Here is a 15,736-nt window from a genome sequence, read left to right on the forward strand (position 1 = left end):
GGTGTCTAGCCCTGCTGTGTTGGATGAGTTACGGTTCGTAAGGCTCAAGGATGTGGACAAGGTGCTAGGATCAGTCAGGGTGAATACTTCTTGTTTTTTTGTATTTTGGTTAAAAGATAAAATGCTACGTATAATAAAAGGAAGAATTCCATAGATAGCAAGATCCAGGTTTGGGATAAGTACTCTTTCGTGATAAAACCCTAGCAAAGATTTTAAATCACCAAATATGCAAAATAAGCATGGAATTATAAGTTGTTACAAGGAACACAAAGAGACACAAAATCCAAAGAAACAAACTTATTTTTTATAGGCCCATGATTCTTTTTTCCTTTCACAGTGCAGGGAACAATCAAAGATTTAGTTATCATAAACCAAAAAAGGTGCAATTATGCTTCAGAATATAATTACAAGAACACCACAACTATAGCAGTTAACAGTACCATGAAATTCCAACAGACAATTCCAATAGTAAGTAGAATAAACCAGAACTTGACATACAGTGTCATCTGATGCAGAAAAATGTGTCCATTCTGTTCAGAGAAAAGACAGCTCCAAAGGAAGGGGTTTCTTAATCCTTTTATCAAGGATTATGCTCCTGTGTCACCAGACACGGCCTATCAGGGTCCATACCTGGACCTGGGAGGTAATAAGTTCCCACAGCTGTATTCGAGGTCATTAAGGATGGAGGAAGAGTGCAAAGACCCCCTGGAGATATTAAGCACAAATAATGTTCTACATTAACATCAAATAAATTAGTCAATACAAAATATTAGGAGTTATTTCTGGCAAATCATGGGTGAACCTTGGGCAATTTAAGTATATGTCTTTAATCAGTTCTGTTAAAAGGTTCTCTTTATTATTCACATGCAATAAAATCTGGGACCAAAACAATCACCCTGACGAAAACAGAATATTCATCTAATAAGCAACAGAAATCTGGAACTTACAGCAGCCTGTTGACATAAACATGCCAAGCAGCTAAATGTATGAAACAAAGATGGGGAGCTTACTACTACATAAAGAGAGAGTTTGTTTTTTAAAAATGGCATTTCATTTTAGCAGAGATGCTCAGTCTGGGCAAAGGGAAATCGAGGGCAGGGATCCTGGCCAGAACAGCAACCCACAAAATTTATGTGGATGACTACAAACCCTTAATTCATAACTAAGATACAGAAGCGATGCTGGCAGCGGATCCTCTCACCCATAAATTATGTACATTCAATTGCCACCATTTTGGAAAGTGAGCCTGAAAGAGCCCCATATGTCTCCTCTGGAGCATGGCAGGGATAATATCTGTGCCTGCTGTTCGTGCCCCACTTTGAGCATGAATACATCGCTTGTGCCAGGGAACCTATATTCTTCCCAAGTGCCCACTTCGACAAATGACAACTTGCAACTTTGCTCCCACCTTACAGGGTTATGGGAACTTTCCATGACTGCTATTGACAACAAAGAGGGAACATTTTTCTACCCTTTTCTGCAAAAGGGAGGAAGACTTTGGCTACTGAATGCACTTCATCCTTCTCTTCCCAGCGAGACAGTAAAGAATGACGGGACGCTATATTGCAAAGAGGGTGCGTGGGCCTTAACCTCCAAAGCAAGACACAGAACAGTGAACTGGGTAAGATCAAAAGAATAAAACTTGCTACTCCAGAAATGTTAGAAAGAAGTATGCAAGCTTTAATACCACGAGAGATAAAATGTATTCAAATAAAATAAAGGGATTAATAAATATACTGATATATCCAATCGATGCCTGATCAACCAACTCTTGTGACAAACAATTGTGCCAAGACCAAAATGTGTTCCAACCATGTGGGACTTCCTCAGTGATCCAAAACATTTCTCCATATGATTTGTCCCAGTAAATCTAGTCTGTCTGGATGATCTGCATTTGATCTTATGCATCATTTGTTGCCTCTCATATCTGGATCTATCATTTTATTTATTATTGTATTTAAACATCTATATCAATCAACAACAACAACAACAATTGTATTGTTTACACCCTGCCAATCTGGTTTATTTATCGTGGCACTGAAGTGTGTGCATTTATTTCTTTTTAACATTTTAGTGTTTCACTTTACTGGATTCAGCTGCATCAAGATCTCACTGAATCTGCTACTGGTAGCCCCTCTCTGGCTCTCCTGTATTGAGAGGTGACTGGCACAGACACAGCATTGCAACGCTGTGACATGGGCTACTTTCTGCAATGGGAAGACAGAAAAGGGAGGCGGCCAATGTGAGCCTAAGAATTATTTCCCTCTGGTATTACCTACAAAAAAAGTTCATCAGAACAAGGTCCAAGGGGGCACCAAGGGGCACAGGCACTCTCCCTGTTCAGGTGAGGAGTGCAGCGACACCCTGTGGACTAGAAGAAGATTTGACAAGGAAGTTTGTTTCACAACATTCCACAGTATCAGACGGGGATATTTTTGTCAATATGATTACTGGCTATATTACAGTTTACAAAATATTTAATAAGAGGGGGATATAGAGGTCATTGACTCTTGTTTGGAAAAGCCTTAAACAAAGGAAATCATTAATGTGCAGGTGATGTAAAAATCTCAACTCATGAACATTTTCCCTATTACTGTTTTAACATCAAACTTTTAAGATACAGACATCATATAAAAATACACACACATACTTCATGGAATTCCTGCATAGCGGGGGGAGGGGGGGGAAGGATGTATCAGTACTCAACAACGAATTCCTATGATAACAATGGAAACCGGCATTTATTAATTTTTTAGGTGCAGTGGAGGTCCTACTTCTCTTGTGCAAGCTGGAGGAGAAGAAGAAAAACATGAATCGGGGTTGTTCTTGAAAAATTTCCCTTCATTTCAATAGGGCTTGCATGAACAACCTCTATGGCTGGCTGCAGCCAGAAAGAAAGGACATAAATAACAAGGAACTGCATGGAAGCATACTTAAGGCATGACATTCAGACCTGAGAACATAAAAAAACAGTTTGAAAAGAAAGAGAGAGAAGTTATCTTGGTTTCTTGGCTGTATTGCAAGAACTCCACCTCCTGCTACTTTTGCACTTAAGTGTTTCCTGCTTAGTGCTGGAAAAGATGGGAACCATCACCCACTGATGAAAGTCAAAGGCCCCCAATTCTTATAAATACAAGAAGTCCGGCTGGCACCCCTAAGAAGCCAAGCTCTCTTGCAGGTGTGAACATGTGCCACTCTCTCCCTCCTGGAGGAGATAGTCCAGGCTGCTTCTCCCTCTCCTGCTGCAGCTGCCTGTCTTCCATAAACCTTGTGCTATGGGGCACACCCACCACATAGGGGCCTGACTCCCCACACCTTTCCCAACATCCTGCTGCAACCGAGTTAGGGAATCTACTGCCTTTAGGGGGTGGCTTTGCTTCTCTCCAGCTTCTCTCTCTCTCTCTTCTTTGTACTGTTGTTAAATGGAATGATGTTCAAACAAATCAAAACCGGATTCTCTTCTTTTTTCAGGGTCATCACACTTTTGTGTTAGCAGAGCAAAGTGTTAAGTTTGTACAGCCCTATAGCGCTCTGAGAAAAGGGGCAGAAATAAGAGCTGTACATTGAAAGGTTTTATATGGCAACTGTTTTCTCTGAAGAAAACATGGCATTCAGAAATCATGGCTTCCCAAAAACACCCACTGCACCAAGTAAACAAAATAAATCAAAAGGCTTAATAAAAAAATATCATGGCAGGATGAGGCTGAATACACCAAGTGCAATATCAGCGAGTTGTTCAGTGCTCTTCCTTAGGCAAAACAAAACAAAACAAAAACATGTAAATAATCTATGGCAGCTCACAAATATATTTCTCATTTAACATGAAAGAGACACAAGAACAAAAACCAAAGGTTGTAGTTTTTTTATAGTCACATAAGCATGCGAAGAAGTGACCAAACCAAAGTGCAACTATACAGGATGGATGGACAGACAACTCCCTTTCGGTACTACCTAAACTGCCACTTTTGAAAACCCACACCTAAGAGTCTTAAACCTCTGCATGTCCTGTTCACACAGCTGAACTCCATGATATGGTGTGGAACTGGTGGTCTTGGCAGCTATGCAGCAAGAAGAAAATTTTGACATAGCTGAAAGGCACAGCCACTCAGTTGCAAGTTTAGAAAGGGAGCCCAGCAATGGCTTCGTATGGCTGTTAATTGACCTAGAAACACTACTTAATTCTCTATGTGAAAAACCAAACTTTGCCCACTTTGACTGCTTCATAACTCAGAACCTGCCCTGGCCCCATGGAATAAGGCATGAGAGAAATGTAAACACAAAAAGAAAACAAACACCCAACTTCAATCCAAGCAGAAATCTTAAAGAACTTGCTTTTATGAATCACCTGGAGCATTGTTATGAGAAGCACCTGCTGCAACTGAAGGACAGATGCAAGCGGCTCCTGTCAACAAGCCACTGACCATTTGCTCCTTGACCGTTTCATCCAAGCACTCTATCACCATCACAGCTTCTTATCGGCTGGTGGCAGGTTTAGCATGCAGGCCATCATAATATCAAGGTCTGTTCTAACAAATCCTATAGCAGTGCTACAGAGAGGAAATTTCAAGTCTCCAGAGCTGCCATCCACTAAAGGAAGGCAACCAAAACCACCTGCTCACCACCTGAGATGGACGTGGCAAAACGCAACCCAAGATGCCACCACCACCACTACCTCCTTCCTACTCTCAGGTAAGTGATGGGAAATTGCAAAAGAAAAGCAGACTATTTGACACAAGTTGGGAGGGAAGATATTGGCAGCAGTCCCCCCCTTCCCCCTTCATAACAGATATTTGTTCTAAAACAGTTCCACTGCTACACATGAGTTTCACTTATGAAAATTAAGAGTCGCTCTTCACAAGTTGTCTCATATGGGTAGTTATATTCTCCTAACACCATATAAATAAGTAATATTTATACAGCTTAGACATTCTGAGACATGCAGTAGTTTTTTTGTTGTAGGTAGTACATTTTTCTTCATGATCGTATGTGGGGTTTTTTTACTGATCACCTTGTTACCAGCAGATCTCATGCCGGCCCATGTCTGGCATTGTCTACTACATTTGAGGGTGGCTCTGAATCATCCATGGGGAGAACAAGGCGTGTGCCCCTTATGACAAGTTCGTGGTCCCCAAACCCAAGCTCCTGGTCCAGGGTGTCCTCGGAACCGTTTCCCGCCGCCCTTCGAGATGCGCCAGAGGTCAAAGAATCTGTGTTCACGGTGGAATCCCCGTAGGTCAAACTGATGTCTCCGTCATTCAAAATAAGGTCTGAGTCATCGTCTTTCAGCTGCTCTTGATTCTGAGTAAAAGAAAAGAGCTATTTTACCAAGCAGCTAATATGCTGAATTAATATCTATTCCTGCTGCCCAATATGTCTGACTGGCATAATAAAATCGCAAAGTTTTTATTTTATGACTGCAATTTTCTACAAGGTACCCATGTTCCAAGCAGGATATGAAGGTTTCACAACCTAGGCATGTTCCACGAGATTCAGATCCAGGACAATTGGGTCCTAATCCCACTGGAGTAGTCATCATTTCTCCCCTGCCTCACTTATACCTGTAAAATGGGGCTAAATACCTGCTCCACAAGAATATTGCTTAAAAATTAAGTCCATCTGCATTCATAAAACACCACAGAATTTATCTTCTTTGACTCCCATAGTATTTAACAATTTTACAGAGGCAAACAGGTCTCCCTACCTACGGGACCGCCTCTCCTGGTATGCCCCACAGAGAAACTTACGGTCTTCAAATAAAAACATCTTGAAGGTCCCAGGCCACAGAGAAGTTAGGCTGGCCTCAACTAGAGCCAGGGCTTTTTCGGCTGTGGCTCCGATCTGGTGGAACACTCTGTCACAAGAGACCAGGGCCCTGCGGGACTTGACATCTTTCCACAGGGCCTGCAAGACAGAGCTGTTCCACCAGGCCTTTGGCCAGGGCACAGCCTGACTCCCTCCCTCGGCAATCTTCGCGGAGCTCTGGCCCAATGGTTGCTAGTGCCTTGAATTAATTAATTTTTATAATGAATGATTTTAGAATGTTGTTTATGTTGTACTTTTGTACTGTTTTATTGTTGTTAGCCGCCCTGAGCCCGGCTTCGGCTGGGGAGGGCGGGATATAAATAAAATTTATTATTATTATCCCAAAGGCCATTACCAAAATCAAACTGCCAAGTTCAGAAGTATCAGATGCTTAAAGGTAAAGGTAAAGGTACCCCTGCCCGTACGGGCCAGTCTTGACAGACTCTAGGGTTGTGCGCCCATCTCACTCAAGAGGCCGGGGGCCAGTGCTGTCCAGAGACACTTCCGGGTCACGTGGCCAGCGTGACGAAGCTGCATCTGGCGAGCCAGCGCAGCACACGGAAACGCCGTTTACCTTCCCGCCAGTAAGCGGTCCCTATTTATCTATTTGCACCCGGGAGTGCTTTCGAACTGCTAGGTTGGCAGGCGCTGGGACCGAGCAGCGGGAGCACACCCCGCCACGGGGATTTGAACCGCCGACCATGCGATCGGCAAGCCCTAGGCGCTGAGGCTTTTACCCACAGCGCCACCCGCGTCCCTATCAGATGCTTAGGAATGCCAATAAAGGGTGGTCTATTGGGAACATGATGGAGGTATGGATGGACTTTGACTGACCAAGCAATATTTACCGTATTTTTCCATGTATAACAACCCCCATGTATAAGACACCCCCTATTTGGGGGGACAAAAAATTAAGAAACTGGGGGGGGGGGGATTGCCCAGAGTTGTTGAACTTTTTTGGGGGGGGGTGGCCCAGATTTTTTTTGGAATGACAAAAATCACTCACCCGCCAGACCGACAGTGCTGCTCACACGCATCAACAAAGCAAACTATCCTCTGTCCCCTCGCTGTCAAAAGCAGTAAATTGGCCTGCCCAATTGCTGCAGCAACAGCAAATCAACACCAGCCCTTTCCGCAGCCACCAATAGCAATCTCCGACTCGCGGCAGCAACCAATCCCATGTATAAGATGACCCCAAAATTTGAACAAGATTTTTGAATAAAAAACCATAGTCTTATACATGGAAAAGTATGGTATGTGGCTTTCTGCTGCATTATGTTAGCATTGGATTATCTTGAAATGTTGCTATATATGTTTATTGCACTTTTCTGATGCTGTTTGGAGCTGCTCTGAGCACGATTTTGAGCAAGAAAGTGGCATATGATAAATAGATAAAGACAGAAGCCAGTCTGATTTGGAAACTGAAAAGCAATCACAGCACTTGGTGGAAAAAGCTGTTCCAAGAATACAGTAACTGTTTTGCACAGCCAAACCTCAGCAGCTGCAGAAACACAACATACACAGAAAGCATTCCATGGTCATTCTGGGAGGTTCTGCACGTACCTCATAAGCCTGAGGGCTGGTCAGGCACCTGGCAATGGGGCCGCAGCAGCTTGGGAGCGTCGTCGTTAGAGGAGGACCACTGTGCGTCAGGAGGGGCTTCAGGTAACTGAAGGGGGGCGTTATTAAGGCACAAAACACTTCAATGAGAGCACTTCATGGGTTTTTTATATAGCAACAACAACAACAACAACAACAACAACAATTTATTATTTATATCCTGCCCATCTGGCTGGGTTTCCCCAGCCACTCTGGGTGGCTTCCAACAAAAGATTAAAAACAGATTAAAAGCTTCCCTAAACAGGGCTTCCTTCAGATGTCTTCTAAATTTCTGATAGTTGTTTATTTCTTGGACATCTGGTGGGAGGGTGTTCCACAGGGCAAGCACCACCACCGAGAAGGCCCTCTGCCTGGTTCCCTGTATAACTTGGCTTCTAACAGCGAGGGAACCGCCAGAAGGCCCTCGGAGCTGGAACTCAGTGTCTGGGCTGAAGGATGGGGGTGGAGACGCTCCTTCAGATATACTGGACCGAGGCTGTTTAGGGCTTTAGAGGTCAGCACCAACACTTTGAATTGTGCTCGGAAACGTACTGGGAGCCAATGAAGATCTCTCAGGACCGGTGTTATGTGGTCTTGGCGGCCACTCCCAGTCACCAGTCTGGCTGCCGCATTCTGGATTAGTTGTAGTTTCTGGGTCACCTTCAAAGGTAGCCCCACATAGAGTGCATTGCAGTAGTCCAAGCGAGGGATAACCAGAGCATGCACCACTCTGGCCAGACAGTCTGCGGGCAGGGAGGGTCTCATCCTGCGTCCCAGATGGAGCTGCCCTGGACACAGAATGGACCAGAATGGGCCTCCATGGGTCCAAAATGACCTCCAGGCTGCGCAGCTGGTTCTTCAGGGGCACAGCTGCCTGATTCAGGTGCAGGGAGTCTACCACACCCGCGTGCCTGCCCACCCACAACAGGACTTAGTCTTGTCAGGATTCAACCTCAATCTGTAAGCCGCCATCCATCCCCCAACCGTCTCCAGGCACTCACACAGGACCTTCGCTGAAGCCAAGGTTATTAACAAAAACCTATTAAATCCCACTGCATGCATTCACACAAGAGATGCATACAACATAATCATGAAAATATACAGTAAAATCATTTTAAAATGATTGTTTTTAAAAAGTAGTAAAATATAATGCAAATGAAAGTAAAAAAAAAAAAGGTTAACAGCGAGGCTCAAAAATATGATATATGATAAGTGGTGGCAAATGAATGTGGTATTGTACATAAAAAGCCCTGTGTAAAAATGCCTTGTGTTTTTCCAACAGGGAAGACACAGAGAGGGAGCCAGGTGAGTTTTAAGTAGGAATGCGTTCCAGAGTTGCCCTTATTTTGTGTTCAGCTCATGCCCACAGATGGCACTTAGGTCTTACTTTCCAGGCCAACTTCTTCAAAAAGCAACACACAAGCAAGTGGTTCTGATGGGCAACGACTGGCTAACTGGCTACCCAGGATCAGAGCAAAGTAATTTTATCAGGCCTTTAGTAGTCCTACCTAATTGTTCACTAAGTGGTGGTAAAAAGTTTCATCCAGTTTCACTTTCTGAAAACTGGTTTTCCAATGTCCCAAGAAAGGGGGGGGGCTCTCTGCTCCTGTTGGGGGCACTTCAGTAATAGGTTGTTTTTGTTCCACAACCTAGAAACATTCGCTGCTGAGTGGTATCAGTTTTATACTAGAGCCACTGGGGTCCATGGCACATATCTGTCAACTATCAAGGACATCCTTTGTTGGGGGGGCCGTGCTCTCCTGTGAGCTTGAGATTGCAGGGCCCAAAAGTGCATGTTTTGGGGGCACCATGCTCTCGAGCAGGTCATGTGACTAGTCTGGCATGGATGGTTTGGCACTAGGATAAGCTGGAAGGTATGGTGGCTCCATTCACGTAACAAAAACTGCTACAGAGAGACCAGCATTTTCAAAAGCACGGGGTCCATGGCTTGGCTTTTGAAAAACCGCGGGTCTGCAGTACCTAGCAAATTGGGAACCACAGTTCTAGGGGGCAGCCTGTGTGACAAACTATACCTTTGGAAAACATCCACACCTCCAGAGGCTAAAATAGCTGGCTGACTCTTTAAGTAACTGAAAATATGACAGATTTATCACTCTGGCTCTTGACTGCCAGGCAATTGGCTGTATGAAAGACGAGGATCCACAGCTGAGCAGAAGAGACTTCTCAGAGAGGAGAAGCTCTCTTCCCCCATCATGGACAGAGGCAGATATTGGCCTCCTAGTACAAAGGCCAAGACGTAAGAGGAGGAGGAGAAACAAGGAGAACCGGTTTTTGTTTCTCTTAAGGATACTTATGGTCGAAGTTGTACCACAGCCGGAATAACCAAGCGCTCTCTGCTTTGGTACTTCTCCTTTCATTTTCCGGCACTCCCTGAAACAAATCAATGAGGCACAGTTACAGTACTTTGGTTGACAAGAATCACACTCCAAACAAGGCATTTGGCTGGGAAAAGAAACTCTTCTGCCCGTGATAGCCTGGCAAAGCATTGGTGTCAGAGGCTTGCAAGCCTTTTCAGTGACGTGAACCACAAACAGAAGCTTCACTTTTCCTGCCATCCCCTCTTTCACTGGAAGGCCATGCTGAATTCTGTCCTAATTTCTGGCAGATTGACATGTCCTGGGTTCCAGCAAGTCGAGGCACTGAAGTGATGCTTTCATGCAGTGTTAGAAACTGAGATATGAAAGCTAGGAGCTAAATGGCACCTTAAACCTAGGTTATGGGCGCTGCAACTGAGTGTCTAGGCATGCTTTTTTATAACAAGAATACAAAGCTGAAAATGAATGAACTGCACCTAAAATCTTATGTTCATTTTTCACATGGTACAGTCCTTCCCCTGCCCACCCTCCTAATGTTCTTAAGGCAGACTCTTCTCTATTTTTCAGAGAGTAGCTGGAAGTGGGGAGGCAGAAAAAGATCCTCCTTTCCTTCCATTCTGCACTTTTAATCTGAAATCTCAGGTGAAAGCTCAGAAACTGCTCGCGCTAATGAAATTCCCTGTCACAAAATGCACCTGGAACAGTGGGAGTTTCAAAAGCTGCTTTCACATACTCTTTCATGTGACTGTGGCAGGCAAGGAAAGGCAGGGAGAGTTGGCTTTGCTCTTCCTCTTCTTCATGTTGGCCCTTGGTCCCGAAACGGCACCAATCCTTCCCAGAAGCTTCTGGCTCAAATTCTGCACAGCTAGTCTCTAGTCTTGGGTTTGCATGCCGGTGCTTGTAAACTGCATGGGAGAACCAACAGACCCTCCCCATCTGCTTGGGACTGGTTTTCTCTGCCCATAATTATTCCCCTGGTGTGTTATTTCAGAAGATACGCTTGCAACAGAGTTCAAGTATCTACTCAGCTTCAAGGTGCCTTGAAGGCAGTCACTACTCTGCAAGGCTGCTGCAGAAACAGAACGGTAAACCGTTTTGCATACAGAAATAAAAAACTGTTTACGTGAGGAAATTAACCAACATGCCACCACAACAAATGTGAGGATATCCACCACGGACACCCCTGTGTTAGAGGCAGAGAAAAAGAGCACAGCCACCTACCACGTTCTCCTGATCTGCATCCACACCAACCCTGCAGAGAAGAGGAAAGAATTACTCAAGTTCTCCTGTGGGCTTCATCTACAAGGCCTCTCACTGCCCAGATGTGGGGCTTAAAAGCTAAAAACACAAGCCCACAGCACTTGCCCTTGGCAGGAAGGGTGCGTGGTAGAAAGAAAGAAAGAAAGAAAGAAAGAAAGAAAGAAAGAAAGAAAGAAAGAAAGAAAGAACCTTTTTTTCCTTACACAAAAATCAAACTACTGTTTTAAAAAAATAAAATAAATTATGAAATGTCCATAACAAATTACACCTGCCTGCTCCAGAGTCCTTTTAAAGGTTTTCATGTTGCTGTGGACCACCCTAATGTTTTGCAGGAGGGAGGCAAAGAATAACTTAGTAAATGAAGCCCCACTAAGTTCAACAGGACTTGCTCCCTGCTAGGCCATGTACGTCAAGCCCTGCAGTCTTGGATTTTTAAGCTAATCCAACTGTATCTGGCCACTGATTTTATCCTTCTCATTAAGTCATGTGACCAAGGAGACCCCCAGCGACCAAGAGGAGACATTTCACAAGCACACTTTCCCCATCATTCAGTTCCTGCTTAACACTCTTTCTCACTTCAGAAAGACGAACCCTCAGATTCCATTGTTATGAAGTGGGGAAATGTGGAGCAAAGGGTTTCTCTTCCTTCGTTGGCTTCCTGGTTTTCACCCCCACAAATGATTACAGGCTGTAGAGGCACAGTTGCTTCTCAAGGACAAACATGTGCACCTGAACTATGTTTACTGAGATGAAAAGTCTCTGATAGGATTTGAAAATAAAGGCTAATAATTATGTGGTCCATTCAGTAAGAACCATTTTATCTGTTCTAGATTTCTCGTTCTAGTCTAGATTTCTTGTTCTATGTGACCCACCTGGCTATAAACACTGTTACAAGTGTGAAAAAAGTTATTCATCTGGAATCTCAGCACCATTTTAATAAACTGCAACTATTTGTTATGCCACTTATTAATGAATTGTGGCATTTATTACTTCTTCCAAAACGAAATGTGAGCACCCAGCGCTTGGGCAGCAAAATGGGGCCACCTACAGACAAGGTAAGGGTTTCTCCACACATGAGATCTCACCAGGTATCCCCCCCCAAAAGGGAAGGAAAAAGCTGTAAATGAAATAATTGAAAAGCAACATAAGAACTCATGCTTAGAGGCCTCAGGGACCCATAGAAATCTGAGGGCAGTAGAGGTTTGATGGGTGGGAGGTAGGGAAAGTGAGCGGGGGAGAGTGGGCATTTACCTGCTCAAGCCTGTGATAATTGAACCACCTGGATGACAAGCTGCACAGCAGGTTTCCTTTTTTCCCCTTTCCCCTTTTTTAATTTATTTCTTGCAGTATTACATTCAACAAAAAGAACATCTCTTAACGTTTCTTACATTCTGTTTCTTACATACATATACAGTCAAACCTCATTCTGCGTCTGCCTCCGCTTGCATCCGCTTCAGCAAACATCCGCAGCAAACCCGGAAGTACTGGAACGGGTTACTTCTGGGTTCGCCACTTGTGCATGCGCAGAAGCGCTAAATCGTGCATGCGCAGATGCAGCGCTTTGATGTGCGTCATTTTCAGGTTGTGGCGGGGCCTCTGGAATGGATTCCTGCCGTAACCCGAGAGTCCATGCATCACTGTATGTTTCCCCCCTTTATATCCCTGTGACTTCCCTCCCCCCATGCTGAGCATTATTTAGTTAATTTAATATTATTTTAATATTGTGTTAAAGCAATATGCTTTATATAAAAACCCGTAGAATCTTTTCCAACTGTTATCCTAACTTTGCGAACATCAGTCTAAGCATATCAGTAAGTTTCTTTTGGAACAATGTTTTGCCTTATACTCCTCTACACATTCCCATTCTTTCCTTAGTTTTTGATTAAATTGTAATCTGATTGCTGCCATCATTTTGCCCAATTCAATAAATTCAGAAAATTTAATTTGCCAATCTGCTACTGATGGGACTATATCTCCCTTCAGGTTTTTTGCCAGTAAAACCCTAGTGGCAGCCGTCGTGTATAGGAATATTTTTTTCTTATCATTGGGGATGTCTTTTGTCACTATACCTAGAAGGAACTTTGGCCTTTTCTCAAATGTTATTTTACACATATTTTTTAATTCTTCATAAATATTACTCCAGAACTTTTTGATTTTATCACATCCCCACCATACACGATACATTGTACAGATCACAGCAAGATTCCTTAGCTAAGGCAACAGCACAAGACTCGAACCGACACTCACCTGATATGAAGGCACGACAGCATAGGAGTGGTGCCACCTCCAAACACCCAGACGGTAAAGAAGACGATGAGAAGAGTTGTACTGAACATCATCTGCCGCGCATAGGTGGCTGTGTCCCGAATGGCCAGTGCAAAAGCCATGGCTCCACGGAGGCCTGGGAAGAAAGGCTCATCAAACCTTGTGTGGCCTATTCCATTTCTGTCCCAGAGTCTGAATGCAGTATGTACAAGCAAGAACGTGTGGGCACACGTGAGTGTATGCGTGTGTGTGTGCGCGCGCACGCACACACACACACACACGCACACACACGCACACACACACACAAACAAGCTTTTCTACTTTTCACCTTTCGAGTGCAAACCCCAACCCACTTCTCTCAGAAACTCTCTTCCATTTCACGTGGTGTTGCAGGAGTGGAGTGCTACTGTTCCAAGCTGCAACTTCCAGCAAAAATGAATCTTGTAGTGACTTCGAGATGAACACAGTTATTACGGCATAAGCTTTTGTGGACCAGAATCTACAGTATGATCACAGGGCAGCTGTCTCCCAGCTTCAGCTGGTACACAGGTGGAGACCCTCCCTGCCCGCCGACTGTCTGGTCAGACTGGTGCATGCTCTGGTTATCTCCCGCTTAGACTACTGCCATGTGCTCTGCGTGGGGCTCCCTTTGAAGGTGACCCAGAAACTACAACTAATCCAGAATATGGCAGCCATACTGGTGACTGGGACCGCTGAGACCACATAATACTGGTCTTCAAAGACCTACATTGGCTCTCAGGATGTTTCCAGGCACAATTCAAAGTGTTGGTGCTGACCTTGATAGCCCTAAACAGCCTTGGCCCAGTAGACCTGAAGGAGCGTCTCCATCTCAGATGCTGGGGTTCCTTTCCCAAGGGCCTTCTGGCTGTTCCCTCCCTGCGAGAAGCGAGGTTACAGGGATCCAGGCTGAGGGCTTTCTTGGTGGTGCCGCCCGCCCTGTGGAACGCCCTCCCAGCAGATGTCAAGGAAATAAACAACTATCTGACATTTAGAAGACATCTGAAGGAAGCCCTGTTTAGGGAAGCTTTTAAAGTTTGATGGACTACTGTATTTTAATATTTTGTTGGGAGCTGCCCAGAGTGCCTGGGGAAGAAATAAATAATTATTATTATTATTGGCGAGGGCTCTCTTCCAGAGGTAGTGCCCATACACCACATTGCTCAAAGCCAAAGGCTGCTTGGAAAGCCTGCATGGAGGACCTCCCTGTGCCACCACTGCCAGAGAAAGAAGAAACCACAACTTCCTCAGATGCGGGAGGGAGCAGAGGCAGACAGGGAGAGAGGCAGGTAGAAGCAGCAGACAGGTGGGGTTTCTTCTCGCTCTGCCTGCCTGCCTGCCATCCTCCCCTAAGGTGGGAAGGCTGCTCCTGCAAGAGCAAAGTGTGTGCAGTTGTATTTGCACAAGTAACCTGTGTGTGAAGAGATTACGCTGTACTTCTGCAGAGGCATGAGAGAAAGACGTCCAGAGCAAGTTGCACAAGGGCCTGGATCCTGGTCCATGCTAGGACTCTTAATTAACACCTTCTCCTTCATGCATCATATTCCACCCTGCCTTAAGGCCAATCCTTAAGAGACGCTTAGATCATCTTTTAAGCCTCTGCCACTGGAATGATGCCACCTTCATGTTAAGTGCAGGGACACCAATCAAATGGCAGGAGCTCGTATTTTTGCACTTTCATCGATTCTCGGCCTTTTGGCTAAGATCAAGTGTCGTATTTTTGCACTTTCAAAAACACAGCAAGTACAAAGATAAATACAGATAAATACAAAGATAAATATAAATATAGGGGACAGGGCAAAATCCTCTCTCTCCGTTTCATCTGCATCAGGAACAGCTGTACAATTACTGTTTGGGTGCCTGAAAGCAGGGATGGAGGATGGCTAATAAAACTGAAGCTGGACCCAGATAAGATGCTTTGCCTGTGGAAATGGAGAGTGGCCTGAAAATATCTAGGTGTCTGGTCGACGGTGAGGAATCTTGACTTATTTCAAGATAACTACATTAAACTATGGAAAGAGATTTAAAAAGAGTAGAAATTTGGGGAAGGATTAAACTTTCCCTACTAGGGAGAATTTCAGCTATCAAAATGAATGTGCTCCCCAAAATGCTGCTTTTATTTCAACCGATTATTGACAAACCAAGTTGCCTCAAGGAATGGAAAAGGCGTATTTCTAAATTTGTCGGGGTGGGGGAGCCACGAATTAAACACAAAATTTTGATTGACACAAAAGAAAGAGAATTGGCAAATGAAGATGACAGAATATGCAGAATTAGCAGGTCTAACAAGTAGAATAAGAGAACAAGAAGAACAGGTATTTAAAAAGGAGTGGTATCTTTTTGTTGAGCATAATGAAAATAATTGTGCACCGTTAAAAACGCTGGCAGTATTAAAGTAACTCAACAATATAACATATTCCGAACTGATGTAAGATAGGAAAATTAAATTAGATAGA

At 44.2% G+C, this 15,736-nt stretch overlaps 1 protein-coding gene across 1 annotated transcript in view; it reads right to left on the bottom strand.

The window, feature by feature from the left end:
- Nucleotides 1-282: 282 nt before the first annotated feature.
- SLC9A6 (solute carrier family 9 member A6) overlaps nt 283-15,736 on the bottom strand; it is a 44,023-nt gene continuing 28,569 nt past the window's right edge. Inside the window, exons 12-16 of the mRNA XM_028714199.2 lie at nt 13,245-13,398; nt 10,959-10,989; nt 9,713-9,792; nt 7,366-7,471; nt 283-5,298 (exon numbers count right to left, since the gene is read on the bottom strand). Of these exons, the coding sequence (XP_028570032.1) occupies nt 5,026-5,298; nt 7,366-7,471; nt 9,713-9,792; nt 10,959-10,989; nt 13,245-13,398 (644 nt within the window). The 3' untranslated portion in view covers nt 283-5,025. The remainder of the gene's footprint in view (nt 5,299-7,365; nt 7,472-9,712; nt 9,793-10,958; nt 10,990-13,244; nt 13,399-15,736) is intronic.

The sequence above is a fragment of the Podarcis muralis genome, chromosome Z, assembly GCF_964188315.1.
Source record: "Podarcis muralis chromosome Z, rPodMur119.hap1.1, whole genome shotgun sequence".
NCBI lineage: Eukaryota > Metazoa > Chordata > Lepidosauria > Squamata > Lacertidae > Podarcis > Podarcis muralis.